General features: G+C 32.4%; 2 protein-coding genes across 2 annotated transcripts; one reads left to right on the top strand and one right to left on the bottom strand.

The window, feature by feature from the left end:
- Positions 1 to 1,110: 1,110 nt before the first annotated feature.
- On the top strand, positions 1,111 to 3,566 carry LOC112749599 (legumain). The gene is made up of 9 exons (XM_025797894.3): positions 1,111 to 1,522; positions 1,619 to 1,783; positions 1,848 to 2,004; positions 2,093 to 2,178; positions 2,256 to 2,455; positions 2,525 to 2,573; positions 2,661 to 2,876; positions 2,970 to 3,179; positions 3,260 to 3,566. The coding sequence occupies exons 1-9, from the start codon at positions 1,256 to 1,258 to the stop codon at positions 3,440 to 3,442; spliced, it is 1,533 nt and encodes a 510-aa protein (XP_025653679.1). The 5' UTR covers positions 1,111 to 1,255; the 3' UTR covers positions 3,443 to 3,566.
- Positions 3,567 to 26,275: 22,709 nt separating this feature from the next.
- LOC112747966 (floral homeotic protein AGAMOUS-like) lies at positions 26,276 to 26,650 on the bottom strand. The gene has a single exon (XM_025796175.1). It carries the CDS (start codon positions 26,648 to 26,650, stop codon positions 26,276 to 26,278), a length of 375 nt encoding a protein of 124 aa, XP_025651960.1.
- Positions 26,651 to 27,226: the final 576 nt, after the last annotated feature.

The following is a 27,226-nucleotide window of genomic DNA, read 5'->3' on the forward strand; positions in this document are numbered from 1 at the left end:
CAACCAAAAAGGAGCTCATAAAACATGGTCATTAAATTTAAATGAGACGCAATCAAATAAATAATATCTAAAAAAATATAGAGTACTAATATATTATTTGTTAACTTATTAATAATAATAATTAATTATATATTTTAAATATATATATAAAGACACATCTAGAAAATACATTTATAAAAATATTTTTATTAGATATAACCATAAAAAAATATTTTTATTAGACGCATCCACAAAAACACTTCCATTAATCATAGTTATAGAAAAAGTTTAGGGGGCCAGCAATTTTATTAAATTCTGGCCAGCATGTAACCAGCAAAAAAGAGTGAACCATTGGATGAAATCTCAAACCAATCTCACACCATTAAAATCGTCATTGATGGTTACTTGATGGCTACAAATCACAAAAGTTGCTGTCCCCCTAGCACTCCTTATAGTTATAAACAAAAGTTGGTAGAAGTTGGTAGAAATGCGTTAGTAACATAAGGGAATTGATAATATCAAAAATAAAAAGTTTAGAATTGTTTTGGACTAAATTTTATTAGTTACCAAACATTATTTATTTTTAATATAGATACTTAACACTTGCATGATTGTAAATTGAATCAACACAATCGTGCATCAAATATTAGAATTTGAGTTGAAAGAATGAGCTTTACTTAGATAGAAAGAAAATTATTTTACTTGCTGCTTAATCATTAACAATAGACAAATGTTCATTTAGTTTCATGTTTCAACACTCACGTCCCTTAGAATACTGATGTAAATTTAAAAGTCTGACAAAATATTTAATTTCTTCAGATTAAGGGGGAAAATAAGAGGAAAAGATTGCAATTAGCTCTATCTCCTGCGTTATTCCTGTGATGTGCTGGATAGATTTTCAAGTTGAAAACATGTAATCTAGAGTTAAAACTTGTGAAATGTGCAAACAAGATCAGCTGTTAATTTTTGTCAGCATTATTGGGCAACATATCTAAGGGGAGAGGAAAACACAAGTTAGCAGCAGAAATTTTTGACAAGTCAATTAAGGTGATACAATGCAACAAAGAACAAGTAGCATTTCTCTTATATTAATATTATATAGATATACAGTACAGGTGTTGGTGGCGTAGTGAGTGAAGGTCCCAAGACTTAACGCGTGTCAACCTCTTCTTTTGCATGGCATCTTGTCTCTAACCCCAACACCATGTTCTTATAAGCTCCCCCCACTCCCCTTTCTCATGCTATCCACCACTACTCTTGTACCTTCTTTGCTGCAATGGCGGTTTCAGCTGTTTCTGTTTCCAGCAAGAGGCCAATGTCAATATCATTATTGTCCTCCTGGATGCTCTTCGCGGTGTTCTTGCACACTGCACAAGCCACGAGACTGCTGGATTCTTCCAACTGGGACCCCAAGATTCTGCTGCCTTCCCAGCTGGATGATGAATCCGCTCCTGTTGATGACCAAGAAGAAGAAGAAGCAGCTGGCACCCGATGGGCGGTTCTTGTAGCTGGTTCATCTGGCTTTGGCAATTACAGGCACCAGGTCTCTTCTCTTTCATTCTTCCTAACCTTAATCACTTATGAATGGATGAATTATGTGTAATTATGAAGTTAATTAGACAATTAATTACTACTGCAGGCGGATGTGTGCCATGCATACCAGTTGCTTAAAAAGGATGGCCTGAAAGAAGAGAACATAGTGGTGTTTATGCACGATGACATTGCTACTGACCCCTTGAACCCTAGACCTGGTGTCATCATTAACCATCCAGAGGGACCTAATGTCTATGACGGAGTCCCCAAGGTATATATTTCAAACTATAATTAATGGATCATATATAATATTCTCATTAATTATGTTATTGTAGGATTACACCGGTGGGAACGTGACAACAGAGAACCTGTTTGCTGTACTTCTTGGGGACAAGACTAAACTCAAGGGTGGAAGTGGCAAAGTAATTGATAGCAAACCCAATGACAGGATATTCTTCTTCTACTCTGATCATGGAGGCCCGGGAGTCCTTGGTCAGTCATTCACATTGGTTTAGTTTCCTTTGATATTTATATATGACACATCCAAAAAATTCAAGCTAGTAATTGCTTGTTCGATCAGGGATGCCAAACTTGCCATACCTGTATGGGAAGGATTTTGTTGACGTGTTGAAGAAGAAGCATGCTGCTAAGGGTTACAAGGAGATGGTAAATAAATATATCTCAATGTTTCATTGTGTTGTATTGAAAACTAAGGGTGAATACTGAATAATATGTATGTGTAGGTTATATATATAGAAGCTTGCGAAAGTGGGAGCTTCGTTGAGGGTATTATGCCAACTGATTTGAACGTTTATGTGACAACTGCATCCAATGCAGAAGAGAGTAGTTGGGGAACTTATTGCCCTGGGATGGATCCTGCTCCACCCCCAGAGTACATCACTTGTCTTGGTGATTTGTACAGCGTGTCTTGGATGGAAGACAGGTACTCTTCTTCTCTATTAATTCTTCCTCTCTTTTCAAATTTTAATTCTGTTATATGTAATGTGTGCAGCCAGACTCACAATCTTAAAAAAGAAACCGTGCAGCAACAATATCAATCGGTAAGATATTTTTTATCAATAATATTATAACATCGTATTCATATTGATATAAAATAATCAGTAAGGTTTCTTTGTATTGTTATGCAGGTGAAGGAACGGACTTCTAATTATAACAACTATGCGATTGGTTCTCATGTGATGGAGTATGGTGATACCAAAATCAAAGCTGACAAGCTCTCTCTCTTTCAAGGCTTCGATCCTGCATCCATCAACTTCCCTCCAAACAACAGCATCCTACCACCACAGACCCCTGTTGAAGTTGTTAACCAGAGAGATGCAGATCTTTTCTTCATGTGGCAAAGGGTATATAAAATAAAATAGAATAAAATAATGCTCCTTTTCCTATCAACTCAGCTTATGATGAGCAGTGCGAGTTGGTTTTTGCTCTGTTTACAGTACAAGAGATTGGAGCATGAAGCAGAAGAAAAGGCACAAGCCCTGAAGGAGATTAGAGACACAGTGAATCACAGGAATCATATAGATGGCAGTGTGAAATTGATTGGTACTTTGCTGTATGGACCTGGAAAATCATCCTCAGTTCTGGAATCAGTGAGGGAACATGCTGGTCTGCCTCTTGTTGATGACTGGACATGCTTAAAATCAATGGTATATACGGGAGGCAGAACATGTTCAATTTGTTTTTTTGGGTCGGATTCTGATTGTGTTGTGAATGATGGTGATTGCAGGTTCGAGTGTTTGAAAGTCACTGTGGATCATTGACTCAGTACGGCATGAAACACATGAGGGCATTCGCGAATATTTGCAACAGCGGTGTCTCTGAAGCATCCATGGAGGAGGCTTGTGTAGCAGCTTGTGGAGGATATGAGCCTCGCGATTTACATCCATCAAATAGAGGCTATAGTGCTTGATTCTGCATACTGCCAACTTCTCTGTTCTTGGTGCACTATGGATCGGAATGTGGATTTCCAAATCTGTGTGTAACTATAAATAGATGTATCAATAAAAATAGTTTCCCTATGCAGCTTATGCTTATGTATTTGTGGCTCGTCCTTTATGGGTAACTAACGGAGCGGCCCCTGCATTCAAATAATAATGTATATATGTTTTCCATGAGGATATGGTTATAAAAGGGCAAAGAAGAACGCAATCATAATATAAAAAGCATAAAATTTATAAATACGAGGGTTATCAATTTTCATACGAAGAACACAAAACCATAACACTTGTTTAGATGTCTGGAAAGTTAATACAAATCTATTTAAGCATGAATTTATCATAACTAAGCAGATTAACCTCAATTAGAATGTTAAATTGAAATCACAGCTAATGAAAAAACATACCATCCATAAGACAAGTGTGATTTTGTTCGCTTCACAAACACTTACCAGAAGTCTTGGTTGAATGATGCAAATTACCCAAAGGAAAAAAAAATCGTAATTTTCAATTTAGCTTAAAGCATACAAATATATTTATTATTGAGCAAGGACAAAGGAAGTTGTTTTAAGACAACCTGCAATGGCACATAACAATGTAGATTTCCTCACCTTAGCAAGTCCCATAATCAGTCATTGTACCAGGTAAGGCATAACCGATTTAATTGAACTCTTAATAACATCAGAGTACTTTCTTTTGCCCTTTATACTAATAGTCAAATTTCTCCGCAAAACAGAAGCGCCCACAACGTCGATAAAATGACTTCCTATATACATTTGAAACTCTTGAATGACAGTCTTCCAACGCTTCACCAAAGTCTTTGGTATAGTGGCTTGCATCTTACCATCCTGTGAAAAAACAAATAAAATATTAAAATGAATCAGAAATAATGAAATATAGTCCATTAATATGAATGTTGTGTAAAATACAGGTTGCAACTTCCTCTGCCAATATATGCTAATATTACCTTATTATCCATAAGGACCAGCTCAATGAAGTTAATATCCTTCTCCTTAAACCTACTTGGATTATCCCACATCCGGATGACGTGAATTTGGATTCTCTAGATTTTGAATTTTCATTTTAGAGGGTAAAGTGTGATCTCTCATTCTTGAATGATTTCTCTCTCATATTTTTTCTTGGTCTTGACTATAAAATAAATGGTGAAAGATCACACTTTACTCTCTAAAGTGAAATTCAAACTTTAGAGAATCCAAATTCGGATGACATAGACCTTGAATCTCCATGCAAGCTTTCTTCCATTGACAAAGAAATCCAGATTTTGTTCCATTGCAAGCTTGCCAGGAAAATTAAAGACGTGCTTCTGTGTTTGTTAATGTATATGTAATAAAATATTGAATATCAACAATGAAATTTCTCTCTATATATATACTAACAATAAAACTCTACATCCAAGTAATTTAACCAACTAAATCTAACTAATTCTTTTAGATTTACGCACTTTTTTTTCTACCGCCTCCTCCTCCTTCTTGTTTTAAATTTATGCACGCACATTCTTCTTCACTCCTGATACTACGTCTTCTTCTTCTCCTCCTTTTTCATTATTTTTCAATTTTGTTACCGTCGTCACCAACAGCACCTCCTTCTCTTCCTCCTCCTTCTCCTTCTCCTTCTTTTCTTATTGGAATTTCTTCTCCTCCTTCCTTTTCGTCCTTCTCCTCCATCATCATCATCATCATCATCATCATCATTGTTATCGTTATTGTCTTCTTCTAATACGTATCGTCGTTATTGTTATCGTTATCATCGAATTTTTGCCATATTGATGACATTGTCCGATCCAAAATTGATTTGGATATATTTTTGTTCAAAATTGACTTGATCTGTGCTTGTTTTGAAACGAGTTTGTTTGTGTATCGTCATCATTAAGTAATTTTGATTCATTCGAAATTTAATTTTCAGTTCATTCTAGATGTAATTTCGGTTTATTTCTGAGTGAATTTCTGATCATTTAATTTTGTTTGTTTGCTTGTTTTCGAACACAATCATTAAGTAATTTCGGTTCATTCTGAATTTAAAATAAGGTGCACTTGGTCTGTACTTGTTTTAAAATGAGTGTTTGTGTATTGTCACTATTAAGTAATTTTGGCTTATTCAGAATTTAATTTTCAGTCCATTCTTAATGTAATTTCGGTTCATTTCTGAGTAAATTAAAGTCAATTTGGTCTCGTTGTTCTGCACAACTCAAAACTATTTCTCCTCACATCCTCTCTTGAGAGAAATAAAACCAAGAAAAAAAGAAGAAAAAATAAAAAAAAAAGAAAAAAGAAAAAGAAACAAGAATAAAAAACTCCTCATCATATTCTTTCATCTTCTCCTTCTTGTTTTTTCTTCTCATAATTCTTCTTGTTTTACCTTCTTAACAATAATAAAAGCATGAAAAAATCAAGCAAAGAATAAAAAATGCATAATGCTGCAAGGATGTGTTTTTGTTCATGATTCAATTTTGTTTGTGTGCTTGTTTTCGAACGCAATCATTAAGTAATTTCGCTTCATTCTGGATTTAAATAAGGTGCACTTGGTCTGTGCTTGTTTTGAAACGAGTTTGTTTGTGTATTGTCATCATTAAGTAATTTCGGTTCATTCAAAATTTAATTTTCGGTTCATTCTGGATGTTATTTCGGTTCATTTTTTAGTGAATTTTTTATTATTCAATTTTGTTTGTGTGCTTGTTTTCGAACACAATCATTAAGTAAGTTTGGTTCATTCTATATTTAAAGAATGTGCACTTGGTCTGTGCTTATTTTGAAATGAGTTGTTTGTGTATTGTCATCGTTAAGTAATTTTGGTTCATTCGAAATTTAATTTTTGGTTCATTCTGGATGTAATTTCGGTTCATTTTTGAGTGAATTAAGGTGCATTTGCTCTCGTTGCTCTGTACAATTTAAAGTTTTTTCTCCTCATCTTCTACTACTTCTTCATCTTCTTCTTATTTCATTTTGTTATAATTCTTCTTGTTTCACTCTATTAAGAGGAAGAAAACCAAGAAAAAGAGAAGAAAAATCAAACAAAGAAAAAGAAGAAATTCATAATGCTGCAAAATCACCCAAGAGAGGGGAAGAAAAGGAAAAAAATGCAGCACCACCAAAAGAACGATGATGAGGAGAAAACACGCGGAAAAAAAAAGGAATGTGAAGGACGAGGAGGAATGCGAAGAAGAAGAAGACGACGACGACGATAACGTCAAGCCCCGCGCGTATAATCACGCTCTTTTAATGAGAACGATTTTTGTTGGTGTTGAGTCTACTTAATTAAACTTAAATGACAATAATGCTTGTATGTGTAGCAGATGTGATATACTAATACTTAGTGAACATAGTTGTCTTAATGGCGGGATTTTAAATTTGAAGATAGTGTGCTATATGTCTATGCTAAATAGTATTAATAGCACTCTGAAATTGAATCATACCAATTAAACTAAACTTAGCCCTGAAGGCATGAACTACAATTTGTTTTTTTTTTTAAAGTCAAAAAAATTTATTAAAGCTAATAATAAAATATGTGGTCCAGCTAAGGATAACAAATACAAGTTAATAGAACTCTCGAAAAAAAAACTCTTGTATTAATTTAGAAGTAAATGAAACTAGTGTGAACAAGAAAAAGAAAGAGTATGCTCAGAGTAGCCCGATTGATAGTAGTGTGAACAAGAATGAGTATATCCCGATTGAATATTTATCCCCAAAACTCCTCTGCTGCTCTTTGGGTAGCCATGGCAATTTCAGAACTCTATATTACTTTGTCTTCAAAAATCTATTGGTTTTTCGCAATCCAAATTTTTCAGAGTGCTATTGCAATGATGGTCCTCTTTTTCTTGATTTGATGTCCAGAATTCAAAGCTCTATTAACATTTATCCACCATCTCCAGAACTCTGGATTGTCACCAGGTATATTTGGAAACTCTAATTTCATACTTGTGTAGAGTGAGGGCAAGTAATTAAGCAATGCATTATGAGTAAATAATGTATTTCTGATCAGTTTCTTTCTCATTCCAATCACCATTAGGGAATAAAAATTGATGAACCCATTGTAAATTATGGTTATTGGATTGATTTTGTGGTCTTGAAATTTTATCATGATTGAGCCCCCAAACATCCTCGTAAATTTTAATCTGCGCACCAAAGCCCACTTGCCATTTAACCCCTTTCCCTATCACATGCCTTCCCTCTATAATGCTTCGCCAAGTCCATGATGGGTTATTCCCAATATGAGCATTTATAAAAGATGAAAAGGGAAAATATCTACTCTTCAGTACATTGTGTATCAATGAATTGGTCCTGGTTAATATTCTCCAGCTTTGCTTGCCCAGCATGGCCAAATTAAAAGTTTTTAAATTTTTAAATCTCAATCTTTCCTAATTTTTCTCTTTACAAACTGTGTCCCATTTGATCAACTGCATTCTTTTTTCATTGTCTCGCTGACCCACCAAAATCTCATTATTTTTTTTGGATTTCGTCTATTATTGTGTCTGGGAGCTTGAAACAACTCAAAGTATATATAGGCATTATTGTTTCGATTGTCTTAATTAAGACTTCTTTTCCACTTACTGATAGTAGATACTTCTTTTATAAGTTCACCTTCTTATTCACCTTATCTTCTATGTAGCTAAATGTAGCTCATTTTGATCTATTAACTACTGATGGAAGTCTAAGATATTTGTCCTGAGTTCCCACATTTAGCACCTGTAAGAGTTCATACAGATTGTTGCTTAATTTTCGGGGAGTATTTTGACTAAAGAACACCAAAAATTTGTTTAAGTTGACAATTTGGCTGCTGATCTCACTATACTCCTGCAATATTCGAACAAATTTTGACATGTTTGGGCTATAGCTTTGCTAAATAGGATTGAATCATTAACAAAAAATAAGTGACTGATTGTCGAACATCTCCTGTTTAGTCTTAAGCCAATAATCTCTCCTCTTTGTTCTCCCTTGTGTAGCAAATGGGACAAACTCTCTGCACAGATAAAAAAATATAGGAAAAAGAGGATCTCTTTATCAGAGTTCTCTTGTCGGCTTGAAAAAGTCATGTGAGTGACCTTCCACAGTAACAAAGTATGAAACCATTGTAAAGCATTCCTTCAACCAATCAATCTATTTCTCGCAGAAATCAAATTTTCATAGTGTCTCCCAAACAAAATTTCATTCTATCCGATCATAAGCTTTACTCATGTCTAGTTTAACGGCCAACTCAAAATCACCATATTTCTTATTCTTCAAATAGTGCATAAACTCGTGGAGAATAATAACATTGTCACTAATGAGTTTTCCTTTAATAAAAATACTTTGATTCAAACTAATCACATTATCCATCATGAACTGTATTCTATGAATTAAGATCTTTGATACAATTTTATAAAAAAAATGTACTGAGGCTTATAGGTCGGATTTGGTTCACAAAATCAGCACACGTAACCTTTGGAATTAAACATATTTGAGTGTGGTTTAGAGATATTAAGAATTTACCTCCAAAAAAGAAGCTTCTAACTGCCTGGAACACATTTGACTTGATAATTTTTCAGTAAATTGGTAGAATTTTACTGTAAAACTGTCTTCTCCCAGGGAGCTATAAGGATTAATTGAAAATACAGCTTGTTTTATCTCCTTCTCCGTCATTGGTCTAACAAGGCTCCTATTCATCCTTCCATCCACCTTTTTCTCCAAACCTTCCAATGCCTCCATGGAGTCTTTCGGGTAAGAAGTATGAAAGAGTTGCTGAAAATAATTCTCTGCAATTTCACTAATCCCTATCACATCTGACTTTTGCTGCCCATTTTCATCTATCAAACTTTCTAACCTATTGTGTCAGTTTTGAGCTTGGAATTTTGAGTGAAAGAACTGTGTGTTTTGGTCCCCCCCCCCCCCACTTTAGCCATTTAACCTTTGACTTCTCTTTCTAATAACATTCCTCTTTCTCAAGAGCCTCTTGCAATTCTACCTCCAATCTCAGAATTAGCACCTTATTCACACTTTATTCTTTGCTTTTTTCAGTTTCTAGTTTTTGTTTGAGTTCCGTAATAGTCTTGGATGAGTTATTCGGGTTAGAAGTTTGCCATTCAACAAGCTTATGCCGACAGTATTTAAGCTTGCTGAATAAGACAAACATAGCCGAACCAGAACAATTAAGTTGCCAAGCCTCTTTAACAATTCTGGCCACCTCTTCCTCCTCACACCATCGTTCCTAGAATCTAAATCTTTGCTTCAATTTCCTACTCCGCTGATCTGAATTAAGAATGAAGGGGCAACGATCAGATCCAATGTCTTCCATGTGCACCACGGACGCCCTTAGATGCTCCATTAGCCAGCTGTTAGATACGAGGCATCTATCCAATCTTTCTCGAATTAAATTCTTGCCAAATTGCCAATTACACCAAGTAAATTTACAACCTTCAAACCCAACATCTCTCAATCAGCCTTCTTCCACAAATTGATGAAAATTAGCTATAAAACTTGCTGATTTAACTCTCCCTCCCTCCTTCTCATGATGAGACAAGATAGCATTGAAATTTTCTATTACCGCATACCACTCCCCAATTGATTCTAGCATACTTAGCACCTTTAAATATTGAGTGTTACACATTTAATTATTACTATGCAATTACTGTTAATCACTGTCATACTAAGTCTTGTTCTTAAGGTTGTCATACCAAGTAAAATGAATAAAGAACTCACCCGTGTCAATCACTATCACCTGAACACCTGATTGCCAAGCCAAATCCAAGCCACCCATTGTTCCTTAGGGATCAACACAAAAAAAAATTACCAAAACCCAATTTTTCACATTGTTTTTGAACGGACAAAGTGCTATTTTTTGTCTCACACAAGAACAATACTTCGGAAGAATGGGATCTTCGGATCCCTTGTATGTTGTGAACTACCAAGGTTTTTTCCAACCCTTGGCAGTTTCATATCATCATCTTCATGAAATTTGGTGCCATTTGTGGGTTGGCACCCTTCCCCATTTCAGCAAACACCATTTCATCTAGTCTCTTGTACTGCCATTCCTCCATCCTTTCTATTTCGTCTGTCCCTCTCTTGATACCCACCATATTCATTATAAGTGTTTCTCCCCCTCTTGCAAGATGCTTGAGTTTTGATTTTTTGTTGTTGCTGCTTATTGATTTATACGTTTTTTCCAAACCTTTGGAATAAATCACCTTAGTTACATCTATTGTGTTCTGCCTATCTTCTTAGTTCTGATCAATGCGTACAATTGAAAGTGCCTCTTTCTCACCTCCTATTTGATCTCCTGCATTTCATCTTTCTTCACCCTGGATATTAGTAAGGTTCACCATAGTTGTGCTTTTTCCTCCTGCCATTACCTCCCTGCCCTCCATTCCACCCAATCCATCAACTTGTTCACAATTATTCTTCTCTTCCACTGATAATGCTGCCATACTTCTAAGCAAATTAACTGGTGTAGGTCTTCGCATATGGTTTTTGTTGTAAAAAGTGTTGGACTTGCTGTTGGGATTCAAGTTCTCCTTTGTGGGTTCTATCTTCTTCTCCAGTTGTTCTGCTCTTAACCATTCCCCCCAACCTTCCTCCATAGCCTCTCCATTGGATGAATTTAATACTTCTTCACTACAGTTTCTTGATTCATGCCCCAGGTATCCACATAGTGAGCAGAGCATCTTATTCTTTGGTATTTCATCAGCTGCACTTCCATGACTTTTTTTATCTACCGTCATGGCAAAAACCCTTCCTTACTGCTGTGGCATAAATGGATTCTGCCTGTCCTTCTTAACTAGACAGTTCCTAGCCATGTGTCCTTGCTTACCATAGTTATAGCAAGCTCTCATTTCGGGTTGACATGGTCGATTCCCATGGTTAATACCACACTTATTACAAGCAAGTTCCGCTTGAGCTCGTTGGGTTTGTCTACCGTTATTAAAGCGAGATTGGAGATTTTAGTTCTGCAAGTTCCGATGTTGCGCCTGACCGTTTCCTTTAAAATTTCTTCCTTGCGGTGCTAAAATTCAATTGAAATTCCTCGAGGGAAAATCACGACTATTCGCTGGGGCTGTTGCCAGTCGCCTCGCAGCCAACTGCCTTTTGTTCACTAGCTCAGCAAAATTCCAAATCTCCATGGGTCCTACTGAGGCAAGTAGCTCCTCTTTAAGTCTTCCTTCATACTTGATGCATTTTCATTTCTCGATTTTCGCAAGGACCCCTTGACACACTTTGAAAAAATGACACAAATCTTCGAACTTTCCAGTGTACTTAGCTACAGTAATACCCCCTTGTCGTAGTTGCAGCAACTCCAGTTCATTAGTAGTGCAGGTTTATGGGGGAAAATACTTCTTATAAAATTACATCTTAAAGCTTTTCCACAAAATTTCAACACCTTCTTGATTCAGCAGTTGGTGCACTTCCTGCCACTAATACTGTGCATCTCCTTTTAGCATGTAAGTAGTAAACTCTACATGTTGCCCTTTTGGGACGTGTTGCACTTGCAAGACCATTTCTATATCTTGGAACCAGTCATCTGCCTTAGAGACACTAGTAGTTCTAGAGAATGAAGGTGGAATGACCTTGACGAAAGATGCTAAGACCATTGGTCTATCTCTATCGGGTGCACCATCCTCGTGCCCGTTTCCATTCTCATTCCCGTTACTATTTCCATTCTGCTATTCCAGGCATTTTATAACCCAATTCGTACCAGCAACATAATCATGCATAGCCGTAGCCATAGTGTTCATGGTTTTGAATAACACAGTTGGGTCTATAACAGACTCAATGTGTGGAAGATCACTCTCTGATGGTCATGCTTGTTAGCAGCCATGATGGTCCTATTAACACCAGATGATCAATATTGAAGTGATTAGTCTTAACATATTCAAGTATAGTGCTAATAATCCCACAATGAGTGCATGCATGCAATCATGTAGTTATATCACGTGGATATCCTAGGTAGCATAATTAAAGAAAAAGGCAAAGTATGCAGTAAAGCATAGTCAGTCCAATCCCCTGGCTCTACTAAGGATGAACTGTTCTGATACCAAATTGTAACGACCTAATTTTCAATATGTCGTGACAAATGCCAGTTGTCAGGTGTTACCATCTGGTTAAACCCTAAGACTCTAAACTATATATTATTTATATTAATATGAGCCTGTAGTGTGAGCTAAATGCACGAGTTTAAGCATGAGTTATATTGGATTATATCGGCATCTTCTATGATAGTTTGGCATATAACACATTTAGAAATAAAAGCAGAAAACACATATAGATATATCACATAGATAAGCTCAAAGGCCGAGTTTCATACAAAGGTTTTCATAGATTACATAATAGATTGATAATAGATAATATACATACAGACTCATATACTAAGCACCGAACTCCAGCTTCACACAAGCATCCCTAGACTGGAGTTAGGCTACTAATACAAAAGATCCTAATCCCTCATAAATTGTACTAAATGCGAGGGAAAATATCCTATACTATTATCTAGCTATGCTCCTCCGATGTGGTGAACTGCTATGGGCTAGAAGTCAGATCAATGATCATCATGTCCTCCCAAGATGGAGTAGTATCAGATTGTGTCTCATTGGAAGGAGTCAGCAAGAAGCCATCACACATGACCAGTATGACGTTCTCTCCATAAGAACTAAACTGAGCATCCATCGGCTCCAAGGGCTGATAATCTAGGCTCCACCAGTGTCAAAGGCTCAGGTGTGGGGTCAAACCAATCAGGATAGATAGAATGGGTGTCGAAAGGTGTCTCTAGTTCTGGCTCTGTCTGATAGAAGTGATGTGGTGAAAAAAGGGGATGAAGATCACCAGGGTGTAACTCAGATAATAGGAAGTCGTTCCGAAAGCATGTACATCCGCGTACTCAACTCGGCCCACAGGAAGGTGCTTCCCCATATGGGATCATCGTAGCGGGCTAGTAGATGATACTCAAAGAAGATGAATCCCGATCCCATCTGCGGTTTGGGAGAGAAAACGGGGTGAGAACCAAAGATTCCCAGTAAGGAGATAACGTAGAACAAAGAGGTTTTCATGCTAACCTAAGTTTTAATTGGGAACTAGGGGTCTTTCATACTAAGTTTTTATTTACAACAGTTGATAAAGGATATAAAGAAACAAAGAACAAATATATTGTAAAGCACAGATATCAATAAAAAAAACACACACACACATTCAATCACATAGAAATGTACAATCAAGTATGATGCATGCCTCATCCTAGTATAGGCCATGAACTCATGTGTCAATTTTCTACCCACTCCCGAAATTACCCGAACAAAAGTCCCGGATATGGTTTTCCAGCCGATACACAGTCTCACATAGAAGTCGTGCCGAAATAAAGGGCGCAATCTCACACAAAAGTTGCGCAATAAACAAAACCCAATCACAAAGTCAGAATGTTTCTTCGAATCGAAAAATAGCTCAATGGGCGTTAGGTATCACCGTCTCCATCGAGTAATTCTTAAGTGGGTGTCCTTACCTCACTGGCTAGGCGATCTCATCTCCGCACTACCAGGTGGCCAGCTCGCAATCTTGGGTCTTTTGCTTCTTTGGGGTACAGTGCAACGGTCTTTTGCTCTCCTCGCTCACCCGTACACTTCCATGGTATAACTCAAGAGTTTTTCTTCTCTTAGCTTCACAACCTCCAATACCATGTTACCCAAGCTTTCATGAAGTTTCATAAGTATTTTATATTCTTATTTAACCATGAAGCGACACTCTACTTTATTATCATTATATCTTTTCATAAGGACCATTTAACTCGTAGGACTTACTTATTAACCATTTTAGACCTTACTTCCCTAACTATCTGATGTGGATTTTATAAAACCACAAAATATCGGCAAGTACATCGAATCATATCAAGTAATATCACGGTGAGTGAGTTATCGTTCCCACGAGGATTAATGGACTAAGCAACAATGATCAAGTGATTATTCTAGTCAGGTATTTCAATTTCTCTTTAACCTAATTAATCACTAATTTAAGACAAGAGATTAAGCACATGCACAGATTCAAAACCACACAATTCTCCAGCCCTAACCCTAGATGATTTACTCCTCTTATCAAACAAGTTTTCAAAACTTAGAGAATCATGAGAATAAATTTCAAGCTTAATTCTAACCCACAACCTTCACAGGGTGATTTTAGAATTCAATTTAGATTCAAACTATTTTTCAATATGTTCAAATCTTTGTGATGAAGAATGAAACTTAATTATTAAGAAACATCAATGCATAAATCAAGAATAGAAAAGCAATAACATTAATCCATAAGGATCAACAGAGCTCCTAACCTTAATAGAGGAGATTAGTTGCTCATGCTGAGAAAAACCAAATTAGGGTTTAAAAAGTGTGCGGGAGTGACTGGATATGTTTCAAGGTTTCTAAAAATCCATCAAAATACCTCTAAAAACTAATTAATTCAAAACCTAAATCAAACTTAATTAAAACCAAATTAACTAATATTTTTTTCTTAATTAACTTCCATAAAGCAAAGATCTTCCAATCGAGGCCCCCTCTAGCAAATCTTCATTAATTCATGAGTTTGCACTCCCAGGAGACTTGGAGAAGCCCATGTATAACCTGGAATAGTTCACGTTTAACTTGGGTGAAGAAGAGGCTTGGATGTGGGAAGACTTGGTTGGACATGTAACATGGCATGAAGGAACGTTTAACATGTTGGGTATTGTGGAAAGCAAAAAAAAAAATATCTATACTTAAATTTATTATATTTGTGCCCCCAAAGCTAAATTTTTTTAAGTCCATTACTAAGCACAGAGATTGGATACTATACACCTGAAATATGTAATATCTTAAAAAATATATCTGGGTGCACCTGAGATAGGGGTGAACACGGATCGGATATGACCAAAATCTCGATCCGACTCGCACTAAAATCATCAGGTTGGATCAGATCCAATATCCGCTTTTTAAAGTTTGGATCCGATTTGGATATTTGTGATCGAATCGGATATTGGATATATCCGCAAAACATAAAAATATTTTTAAAAAATGTATTTTTATTAAAAAAATCAATAAAATCACTTTTTTCTACTCTTTTAAACATGTTTACTCCTAAAATGTTATTAAATATACTTTTTTAAAATAGCAAAATAAAATAATACAACATATATGATAATTATTAGTTGAAATAAAACATAAAAAGAATTTTTTTTTGCGAATCCGCGGATATGCAATCAAATCCGATCCATAAACATCCCTAACTCGAGATATGTTACATCTATGTAGATGTACATATGTACGTATTATGCACGCGAGATAAAGCCAAAATGAAATTAAGCACAAAATTACAAACTTCTTAATTTAAAATTTAGATGTATATAATTAAAATTAACAATTTAAACTTGTATTATTATATTTATATTTTAAAAAAAATTAAAAATTAATTAGGCAATACCTCTAATTGACCATACAAGTATAATAATATAAGTACATTTATTTGTATTGAATTAAATAAAGTTATTAATTTGAATTATATCTATCTAAATTTTAAAGTTAATAATTTTATAATTTTAAATTGCTTGAATAAAATTATATGAAATAAAATGAATATGTTTATCTCAAGTACACTGGGTGAACTTTTTATTTTTATTTTTTTTGGTTTTATCTCGGGTATGTTTTCTCAAGGTGTTACACATTTTGAATGCACAGTACCTAATTTTTGTGTTTATTTATATTTTATTATTTGTACTCGAAAAATGTAATAATAGTGTAAAAACATAAATATCTCAATAAATAATGTATTTAAATAATTTAAAAATAAATAATATTAATATTGTCAAAGTATATATACTCGTTAATATTTTAATTAACTATTTATTTTGTTTAAAAAATTAAATCTATAAATCTCACAATGGTTATGAGATTTAAAATTATACTTTAACAGTATCATAAATTCATGTCTCATTGTTGACATTATAGTTGACCTGTTTAATGAAGCAAAGTTAAGGTTTTATTATAGTGCATAATTTTTTATGTGGGAATAATCTCTTTATCACATATATAATATATAATAGGACACAACTCTTGTTTTCGAGTGGTTGGTTCATTCGTTTGGATTTAATCAATCACAACAATAAAAATTATTTTTACTGATAAATTTTTAATCGTAATTACATAATACCATTATATATTTTATTTAATTTATGTTTTTGCGATAATTATAAATTTGTCGTTATTACTATATGTTATAATGACAATTATATAATTAATGTTAAAATTTTTTAGCGACAGAATATAAGACGGTTAATGTCTAATTGTCGAAAAATATATTAACGGCTATTTTATTGTCACTAAAAATAAAATAAGTTACCTTAAAAAAATAAATTTTCTAGTAATACAATTGTCAAGAATTTAAATCTCTCAAGAGATTAGTTTAACCTACTAAAATGAAAGATATTGTAAGAATATATATATATATATATATAAAGATACAACTTAACATACCTAATTTAGGCAATATTTATAATAGCAAACCATAATATATATCCATTATTTCAAGATTAAACAATTGAAAAACAAACATTAAATTGAATTGAACCAATAGGCTAGTAACATAAACCCAGGATCAATACAAATAATATAAAAGATCATCACATTGATATTAACTTTATTTAGAATATAGTCATATAAATTTATAACAGATCAATGCATTTATATTATTATTATCGCCAAAATATTCCATTAGAAGAATCCTCCGAAGCCATTGTTAAATGGATTATTGTGGTATGAAAAACCAAAAAAGCCTCCACCATTGTTATGGTTAGAATTTGAATGGTAAAGATAATTTTTAGTGTCGTTGCCGCCGCTACTTCTCCCAACACCATTTCTATTACTTGCATCATAGAGAAATAGACCATTATATTCTTGTTGGTGTTGGTATGATGGATACCAAACAGGGACATTCTGGTTACCAAATCCTCTCGTAGCGTCAAAAGGGTTGACACCGGTAGCAAAGGCTATGTTGAAAAGTACTCATACTTCCATGAGTAAGGTATGGGCCAATAACTCCAGGATTAACTTGAACCATGGTTAGATCTATTTGAAAAACAATTAAAACAAGTTACATTGAAAAATTGAACATTTATTATTAAGATAAAGAGGAGTTCTAGGAGGCCAGCACTTTTGTTAAATTCTGGCCAGCACTTAACCATCAAAAGAAAATTGAATGATTCTACACCATTAGATGTAATCTCACACCATTAAAAATATCATTGATGGCTAATTGATGTTTAAAAACTACAAAATCTGCTAGCCTCCTAGACTTTCTATAAGATAAAATTGACCAACAAGATTAACTTTGTTTAATAATAAAATTTATCAAATTTGTTAAATAATATACGAATTTATATATTCTTGTACCTTAATTTAACAATGGATTTTGCTTAATTGTAGAATCTACAAATGCAAAATAGAAAGATAAAATTTTGATATTTTAACTAACAATTTAAGGTTTTAAAGGATTTTATATAGATCTCTTTAGTGTATGACACTCGATTATGTCCTTTATCTATACAAAAAATAAAAAGTTATTATAACTCTAAAAGTTAAAATTTTAATAAAAAATATAAGAGATCTATACTATATGATCCATACCTATTATTTCATAGCTAAAAAAAATTCTTATTATAACTCCAAAATTTAAATTTTGAGCAAAAAACATGAGATCTTTACGAATATGATGCAAGTATCTATTTCCTTTTCAAAATAATAGTTGAAACCAAAATCAAATCATTCAAAATATCCAAAGTTAATATAACATTAATTAAGAAAGAAAAAGAAAGCTTACCACCGTGATAAAATATAGGTGCCACACTCTCAGCTGCTGTCATAACTGCTGCCTGATTTGCAATAATCTTGAGTGAAATTTGATTTTTCAAAGTCTGCTGGAGAAATGAAAAATTTTTTTTCAACTCTTTATTTTTTCACAACTTTGTCCAATCGTATCCCACCAATTGTTGGTGCTGTTGTCATTTTTAATTTTCTTTAAAACATTAGAAAGAGTTTCAGCTCGTTCTTTCTTAGCATTTAATCGATCCACAAGTGAATCGTTCTTTTTAACGAGATTCTGCATGTCCATCCTAGACATTTCCTCCATGATGTAACCAAGGAACTGATTACTACCTTGAGGTTGTTGTTCGTTTGAGAGAGCCATTTTTATTGTCTTTAATGAAGAATCGCCATAGCAATAGGCTTTTCCACTTGAAGAATATATGATCAAATCAACAACAGCATCACATAAAGATTTTTATTTCATTTGCCTTTTTCAGTAAGCCGTCTTTTCTCTTTGTAAAAGCGATTTGAAAATTTTTCTTATTCTCAATCCTCTTTATATCTCTCTTTTGTCTCCCTTTAGTTTTCTTGATCATTTCACCACCATTCTCCATTTTCAAAACTAGAGATTAGTAGTAACTTAGTGTATGTGACGTGAGTAGTATATAGTATTGTGTAATGATAAAGACTAATGTGTTTCATTATGTTTATATAGACTAATAAATATTTAGGATATTTAATTTTTATTTTATATTTTGCATTATTTATTTCTCTCAGATAATTTATTATTGTTTGATCTTTGACTTTCTAATAAGAACTACTCACACAGATATCAGATACAAATATATGGTGATAAAATCAGAGATTAAAAAGTCTATAATATAAAATTTAAGTGAGAAATATTCTTTTAAAAAATATATTAACATTTCTATATCATCAATCTTTCTCTTAAATCGTGAAAAAAGGAAATAGATTCTCTCAATTTTTTTTAATTATTTAATACAGTGTAATTTGTCATTTTACACTTTTTAAGTAGAATAAAAAAAATATGTGAAAAAAAATATTAAATAATAAAAATTAAATGATATTTTACTAAACAATTAAAGAAAAAATTTGAGAGAATCCACTCTAAAAGAAGAGTATATTTAATTAGTTTTTTTTTTTTTTATTTTGCCAAGAACATAAGAGAAAGTGAGATTTCTTTGCAAGACCGAAATAATACAATTAGGTAAGCAATAAAATTCAATCTTTATTCAACCAACAAAATCTAAAATCCATTTAAATAAATGTAAGAAATATATCTTTAGATTTAGTGTCTCGTATTTTCTCTCTCTTACATTTAAAATACAAAACCAATATCTCTAAAATTAAATATATTTAAATTTAAAACAAAACATAATCCAAACAAGAGTAAAATACTATTTTACTTTCTAATGTATGGGTTAAGACCAAATTTTATCCCTAACGTTCTATTTTTATCCCCAAACATTTTATTTTAGTCTTTTGGTCAAAATTAAAATTTTTTCTTCCAAGAATACCCTTTTCACCTCTATTTTTAGCTCTTTTTTTTCTTATAGTTTTGTCATTTTCACTCATAGATCACTATAATAGCTACTATGAACAATTATGATTTTTGTCGTTATTTAGAAGAAAATTCTAATGAAAGAAAGGATATTTTTTAAAGGAAAATTGATTATTTTGACCAGATGATTAAAAGAGGACGAAATAAAACAGTTGAGATAAAAAAAATAGAATGTTTCAAACATAAAGACAAAATTAAGACTTTACCCTAACTATCAAATGTCACGCTTCCGGCTGCGCCACTCTGATAGCTCGGGTATTACGACGACTTTTAAAATATTTAATACTAAAGTATGAGCCTGTTTAAAATTTAAAACCGAATATTCAGAATACCTATCCATACGTTACAGTACAGATTACACTACTTATATATATACATACATACATACATCATACCAAAATACAAACCTTCACATAACAAAACTCCTATCCCTCTTGCAAAAGTTATAATATTAATGGCGAGGGAAGAGTAATAATAACTAAACTAAAACATCTTCTATTGCATAAGCTAAACACAACTACTCTTCATAAGATTCTTCGTCCGTTTCCTGAAAAGAGAAGTCTGTAGGGGGGTGAGAACCTACCCACATGGTCTCACCACAGATTTTCAGAATTTGTTATAAGAAGATATTTAATAGGTAAACTGTTTTTCAAACTCAGTGATTAAGTATCCGAAAATCCAAAACACAATTTTTCCTATAAAAGAAAATTAAAAGTTCCCTAACAGTATGAATGATCAATCTGTTCCAAACATAGGTTCATTAAGTCTATGCTGAACCAGCTTGATTTTTCATACTTTACTAATAACTCAATCAGAAACCAATAACAGTCTTCAACTCAGCGACTCAAACAATTCCACAACCAAATCATCATCTCATCATCATTATCCAAACTCAAAGGTACCACAACAGAAACAAACACAGGCAAAACATACAAGAAAAACACATGTATAGATTGTAGTTACAACAAATAGCTCAGATAGCAGTTAATAACAGTTAAGCAATTAGGCAGACCCAAACAAATTCAAACTCAAGCAAAGCATACAAGTGCACATGATGAATGTCTATTCTATGACTGTTGATATCAACTGTCGGTTACGTAGCCATCCCGACATGTTCTCAAGCTCAAATATATACCATGGGAAAAATCCCTAGGCTGACATGGGGAGAAGAGACAACACCCCAAACTGACATGAGGGAGATAACACCCTCAAGCTCAATATATTCAATCATTTCTCATAATTATTAGTTTCATTTCCGATACTAATTCATATCTCATTTTCACATTCATCCTCATTGTCATTCAATTATTCAAAAATCATACTCAAAAATCAATCTTCACTCTCATACTCATTCTCATCATACCACTTGTTAGTTTCTTCAATAATTCAGATTCAAAATATAATTCATTCTTTTCTAAATAAATCAAGCACAAAACGTAAATTTTTTCTTCATAATTCCCAAAAATCAAATTGTAAAATCCTTGCAAATCTAAATCTTTCTAGATAACCATGTTTAAACAAAGTCTCCAATTTTTATAAAAATTTGGACAGCATCTCCTCTAAAATTCGAACTATGCCACCCTTGCAGGCCAGGTCCCATCAAAACCCCATTTTTCAACCCATTCTCAACTAGTTTTCAATATCAAATCCTTTTCAAAATCAAACCAAATTCCAACATTAAACATCTTCTAGTAATTCAAGGAAAATCAATTCAATAACGACCAACTTAACAAACCGAAATAGCAAATCAAAATAACTAGCTTCCTCAATAATTCAGTAAACCAGTCAAATAAATAATCACAACCATCCAAATAGGTCAATTCAATTCATAAAAATCATGTAATTATAAAAATATATTTTTCATACTATTATCGACTTATAACAACTCTTAAAAGTAAAATGAATTTAAGAAAACACCCCTACCTCGACACGTTCAAACCACAATCCAATTGCCTCATGAAATTCCTTTCCTCTCAACCCGAAATCAATGGCAACTGAAACCTCAGCTCTGCTTGCTTCCTCAAAAGCAGAACAGCCTCAAACATGACGTGTGACCTCGGTTTCTAATTCCTAAAACATCAATATCGTGGAAACCTCAAAACACATAACAGAAAACCAAAGGCGATGATTTTGGGATAGAGACACTTACTGGAATAAAAGAACGACGCGCCAGCCACCCGAAACTTAACCGGTAGCAGCTCCGATAGCGGCCAGGAGCTTCAGTGGCTCAGCAACAACCTTAATTTTTGACATGCAAACCCATAAAATTAACTACAACATATATACATCAAAATCCTTAACCACAGATAGCTAGAATGATTACAGAAAGAGCTTCAAAGCGCGGGCAACTCACTGTAAAAAGAAGAAGGATAGAAGTGGAGCGGCGGCTCCAATGGCGACCTCTGGCAGCGGCGACGGAGACAGCTTTACAGACGGCGACGTGGTTTGGCGATGGGCAAACCGGCGGTGACAGATCTGACGTGCGTTTCCTCTCTCTGTGGCTGAGCTACCTTGCGGTTCTGTTTCCTCCCTCGCGTGTCCTTCTCTTGTGACGGAACAGTGGCAGCGACGGCATGGAGCACGGCACGGCGGTGGTGATGAGGCGTGGTGAAAACCAGCGACGACAGTAACGACGTGGCTGACGGCGATGGCTTCACAGACGGCGATGGCTTCACGGACGGTGACGCGACTGACGGCACGACTCCCTCTCATCGCGGATCTGGCGGCGGCAGCAGCGCGTTCCTCCCTCATCCTCGGATCTCCTTTCTTCTCTCTCCCCTTTCTCCCTCTTCGTGCTTCCCCTCTTCCCCTTTCTTTCTTTTATTTCTTTTCCAATTGCTGTTAGGTTTCTTTTTGTGTGTATTGAGTGTGAGTGTGTGACTGTGGATGAGTGAGTGAGGGGTGTGGCTACTGTTTGTGTGTTAGAGGGTTAGGATAGAAAATTAGGTTTAAGCAAAATTAGGATTAGGTTAGGGTTTAGTGTTTTGGAAGTGTAAATTAAGGTTTTGTTTAGAGTAAAATTATTAATAAAGTAATAAAGTAAAGTAATAATTTAAAACCAAGTTAAATATAAAGTAATTATCTTTGAAATACCATTGAATTATTAACTTGAAATCTATCTTCGAATAAATACTAATTCAATGAAAATTGATGATAATTAAATTAATTCTCCTTTATTTATAAAATAAGGTTAAAAATCTAAATATTTAAGAGTAAGATATATAAAATATTCACTATTTATTTATTTTCTTTTATAAGAACTCTAAATAATAAATAAGAATTTACTCAACTTATGTATAAAAATTTATAAAAATATAATCTTAAATAAATATAATAGATCATAAATAATTAATTAATAACTTTTCAAAATTAGGGGTCTTACAATAACCATTGTAAAATGGATTATTGTGGTATGGAAAACCAAAAAAGCCTCCACCATTGTTATGGTTAGAATTTGAATGGTAAAGATAATTTCCAGTGTCGTCGCCATCGCTGCTTCTCCTAACACCATTCCTGTTACTTGCATAATAGAGAAATAGATCATTATAAATATAAACTTTTTACGGCTATTAAAGTGGTCTTTATTGGCAATTATATAATTATTGTTAAAATTTTTTAGCGACAGAATATAAGACTGTTAATGTCTAATTGCCGATAAATATATTAACGACTATTTTTTTGTTTCAAAAAAATAAAATAAATTACCAAAAAAAATAATTTTTCGAGTAGTACAAGTGTCAGGAATTTAAATCTCTCAAGAGATTAGTTTTTAACCTATTAAAATGAAAGATATTGTAAGAATATATATATATATATAAAAGATACAACTTAACATATCTAATTTAGGACAATATTTATAATAGCAAACCATAATATATATCTATTTTTTCAAGGTTCAACAATTGGAAAACAAACATTGAATTGAATGGAACCAATAGGCTAGTAACATAAACCCATAATCAATACAAATAATATAAAAAATCATCACATTGATAGTAAATTTATTTAAAACGTAGTCATATAAAGTTATTATTTATATTGTTATTATCGCCAAAATATTCCATTAAAAGCATCCTCCGAGGCCATAACCATTGTAAAATGGATTATTGTGGTATGGAAAACCAAAAAAGCCTCCACCATTATTATAGTTAGAATTTGAATGGTAAAGATAATTTCCAATGTTGTCACCATCGCTGCTTCTTCCAACACCATTCCTGTTACTTGTATCATAGAGAAATAAATCATTATATCCTTGTTGGCAGGGACGGACCCAAGAACAACAATAAGGGGGCACTTGCCCCCACTGTGTTTTTAATTTTTTTTTAAAATAATATAATTATATATAATGTATCCCCACTTTAAATTTTAAATGACCCCATTATAAATAAATTAAACTCAATTAGTTAAAGTTTTAAATTTATTTTTTTATTTTTTTTTATTTTAATTATTATTTAACCTAATCAAATTTAGTTCTTATGCCAATTACTTCTTTATTCTCTTAAACTCTCTTATTATTTTTATATTTTCAACCTTCTTTTTCTATTCCTTATCTAGTGGTCATCTTCTCTTCATCAAAAAGTACATTTTAAATTTTCTATTTTTTTATATAACTCTTTATGACTTTATGTATTTTTCAATTTCATTGTTTCTCTTTTTGATATTTTCAATTACAAATTTTAATTCAAACAATTATAGTTTAGGTATTAATCTAATATTTTATTTTCTTCATGACTTTATATATTTTATTTTATTCTCGATTTATTCATCTTAATTACTTATTTTTTATCTTTTATTCTATTACATGTACCTATGTTGCATATAAAATTTTAAAATGAATTGATTAATTTACCAATTTAGAATATATTTTTTATTTTTAGAAATAATAATAAAAAAATATTTTAATTACAATACATAATTAAATAGATGCATAAAATCTTTCATCTAACATTATATCAAAATTAAATTAAAAAATATAACAAATTTAATTATTTTAAAAAGAAAGAAAAAAATTATAAATTATGCTTCTATTATTTTATATAAACATACTTTTCATATACAGATTTAATTTTTCTAGTATTTATATATAATTCTAGTTTTAAATTATAAATACTAGTGTATTATTAGGTGCTACTGTGCCAATTGATTTAGTCTTTTATTATTAAATGTGTATAAAAAAATTAATTAGAAAAATAAGTTATCTATAATTTAATTAAAATATTTTAAGTTCCAGTTTTAGAAATAAAAAATATTTTTCTATAAATTATTTATAATGAATAATATTTTAAGAATGAAAGTGTTCACTAACTTTTTTTAATTTTTATATCTCCATATAATTAATAATATTTAATAAAATTTATTTTAGTATATATATTTTTACCCTCATTCCTAAAGTTTTCTAGATCCGTCACTGCTTGTTGGTGTTGGTATGATGGATACCAAACATGGCCATTTTGGTTACCAAATCCTCTCGTAGCATCAAAAGGGTTGACACCGGTAGCAAAGGCTATGTTGGAAAAAGTACTCATACTTCCATGAGTAGTGTATGGTCCAATAACTCCAGAATTAACTTGAACCAAGGTTTGATCTATTTGAAAAATAATTAAAACAAGTCACATTGAAAAATTGAACATTTATTATTAAGATAAAATTGGCCAACAAGATTAACTTTGTTTAATAATAAAATTTATCAAATTTGTTACATAATATACGAATTCATTTATTCTTATACCTTTATTTAACAATGGATTTTGCTTAATTGTAGAATCTACAAATACAGATTTTTTTTAATAGAAAGATAAAATTTTAATATTTTAACTAACAATTTAAGATTTTTAAGGATTTTATATAGATTTCTTTAGTATATGATACTCGATTATGCCCTTTACCTATACAAAAAAAAAAGTTATTATAACTCTAAAAGTTAAAATTTTAATTAAAAAATATAAGAGATCTCTACTATATGATCCATACCTATTATTTCCTAGCTAAAGGAAAAATTTGTGTAAAATGGTATATGGAGATTTTGGAAAAAATAATAATTCTTGTTATCACTCCAAAATTTAAATTTTGAGCAAAAAGTATGAGATCTTTATATGTACGATGCAAGTATCTATTTCCAGTTTTTTTTTTCAAAATGATAGTTGAAACCAAAATCAAATCATTCAAAATATCCAAAGTTAATATAACATTAATTAAGAAAGACAAAGAAAGCTTACAACCGTGATAAAATGTAGGTGCCACACTCTCAACTGCAGTCGTAACTGCAGCCTAATTTGCAACAATCTTGAGTGAAATTTGATTTTTTAAAGTCTGCTGGAGAACTATAAGAATTGTTTCCATCTCTTTATTTTTTTCACAATTTTGACCAATCATATCCCACCAATTAGTGGTGCTGTTATCATTTTTAATTGTCTTTAAAACGTTAGAAAGAGTTTCAGCTCATTCTTTCTCAGCATTTAATCGATTCACAAGTGAATTGTTCTTTTTAACAAGATTCTGCATGTCCATCCTAGACATTTCCTCCATGATGTAACCAAGGAACTGATTACTATCTTGAGGTTGTTGTTCGTTTGAGAGAGCCATTTTTATTGTCTTTAACGAAGAATCGCCATAGCAATAGGCTTTTCCACTTGAAGAATATATGATCAAATCAACACCAGCATCACATAAATATTTTATTTCATTTGCCTTTTTCAGTAAGCCATCTTTTCTCTTTGTAAAAGCGATTTGACAATTTTTCTTATTCTCAATCCTCTTTATATCTCTCTTTTGTCTTCCTTTAATTTTCTTGATCATTTCACCACCATTCTCCATTTTCAAAACTATAGATTATTAGCAACTTAGTGTATGTGATGTGAGTAGTATAGAGTATTGTGTAATGATGAAGACTAATGTGTTTCATTATGTTTATATAGACTAATAAATATTTAGGATATTTAATTTCTATTTTACTTTTTGCATTATTTGCTTCTCTCAAATAATTTATTATTGTTTGATCTTTGACTTTCTAATAAGAAATACTCACACAGATATTAGATACAAATATATGGTGATAAAATCAGAGATTAAAAAGTCTATAATATAAAATTTAAGTGAGAAATATTCTTTTAAAAAATATATTAGCATTTCTATATCTTCGATCTTTTTCTTAAATCGAGAAAAAAAAGGAAATAGATTCTCTCAACTTTTTTTTAATTATTTAATAAAGTGTAATTTGTCATCTTACACTTCTTAAGTGGAATATAAAAAATATGTGAGAAAAAATATTAAATAATATTTTACTAAATAATTAAAAAAAAAAATTTGAGAGAACCACTCTAAAAGAGGAGTATATTTAATTAGTTATTTTTTTTATTTTGCCAAGAATATAAGAGAAAGTGAGATTTCTTT

Source organism: Arachis hypogaea, chromosome 15 (assembly GCF_003086295.3).
Source record: "Arachis hypogaea cultivar Tifrunner chromosome 15, arahy.Tifrunner.gnm2.J5K5, whole genome shotgun sequence".
NCBI classification, from domain to species: domain Eukaryota; kingdom Viridiplantae; phylum Streptophyta; class Magnoliopsida; order Fabales; family Fabaceae; genus Arachis; species Arachis hypogaea.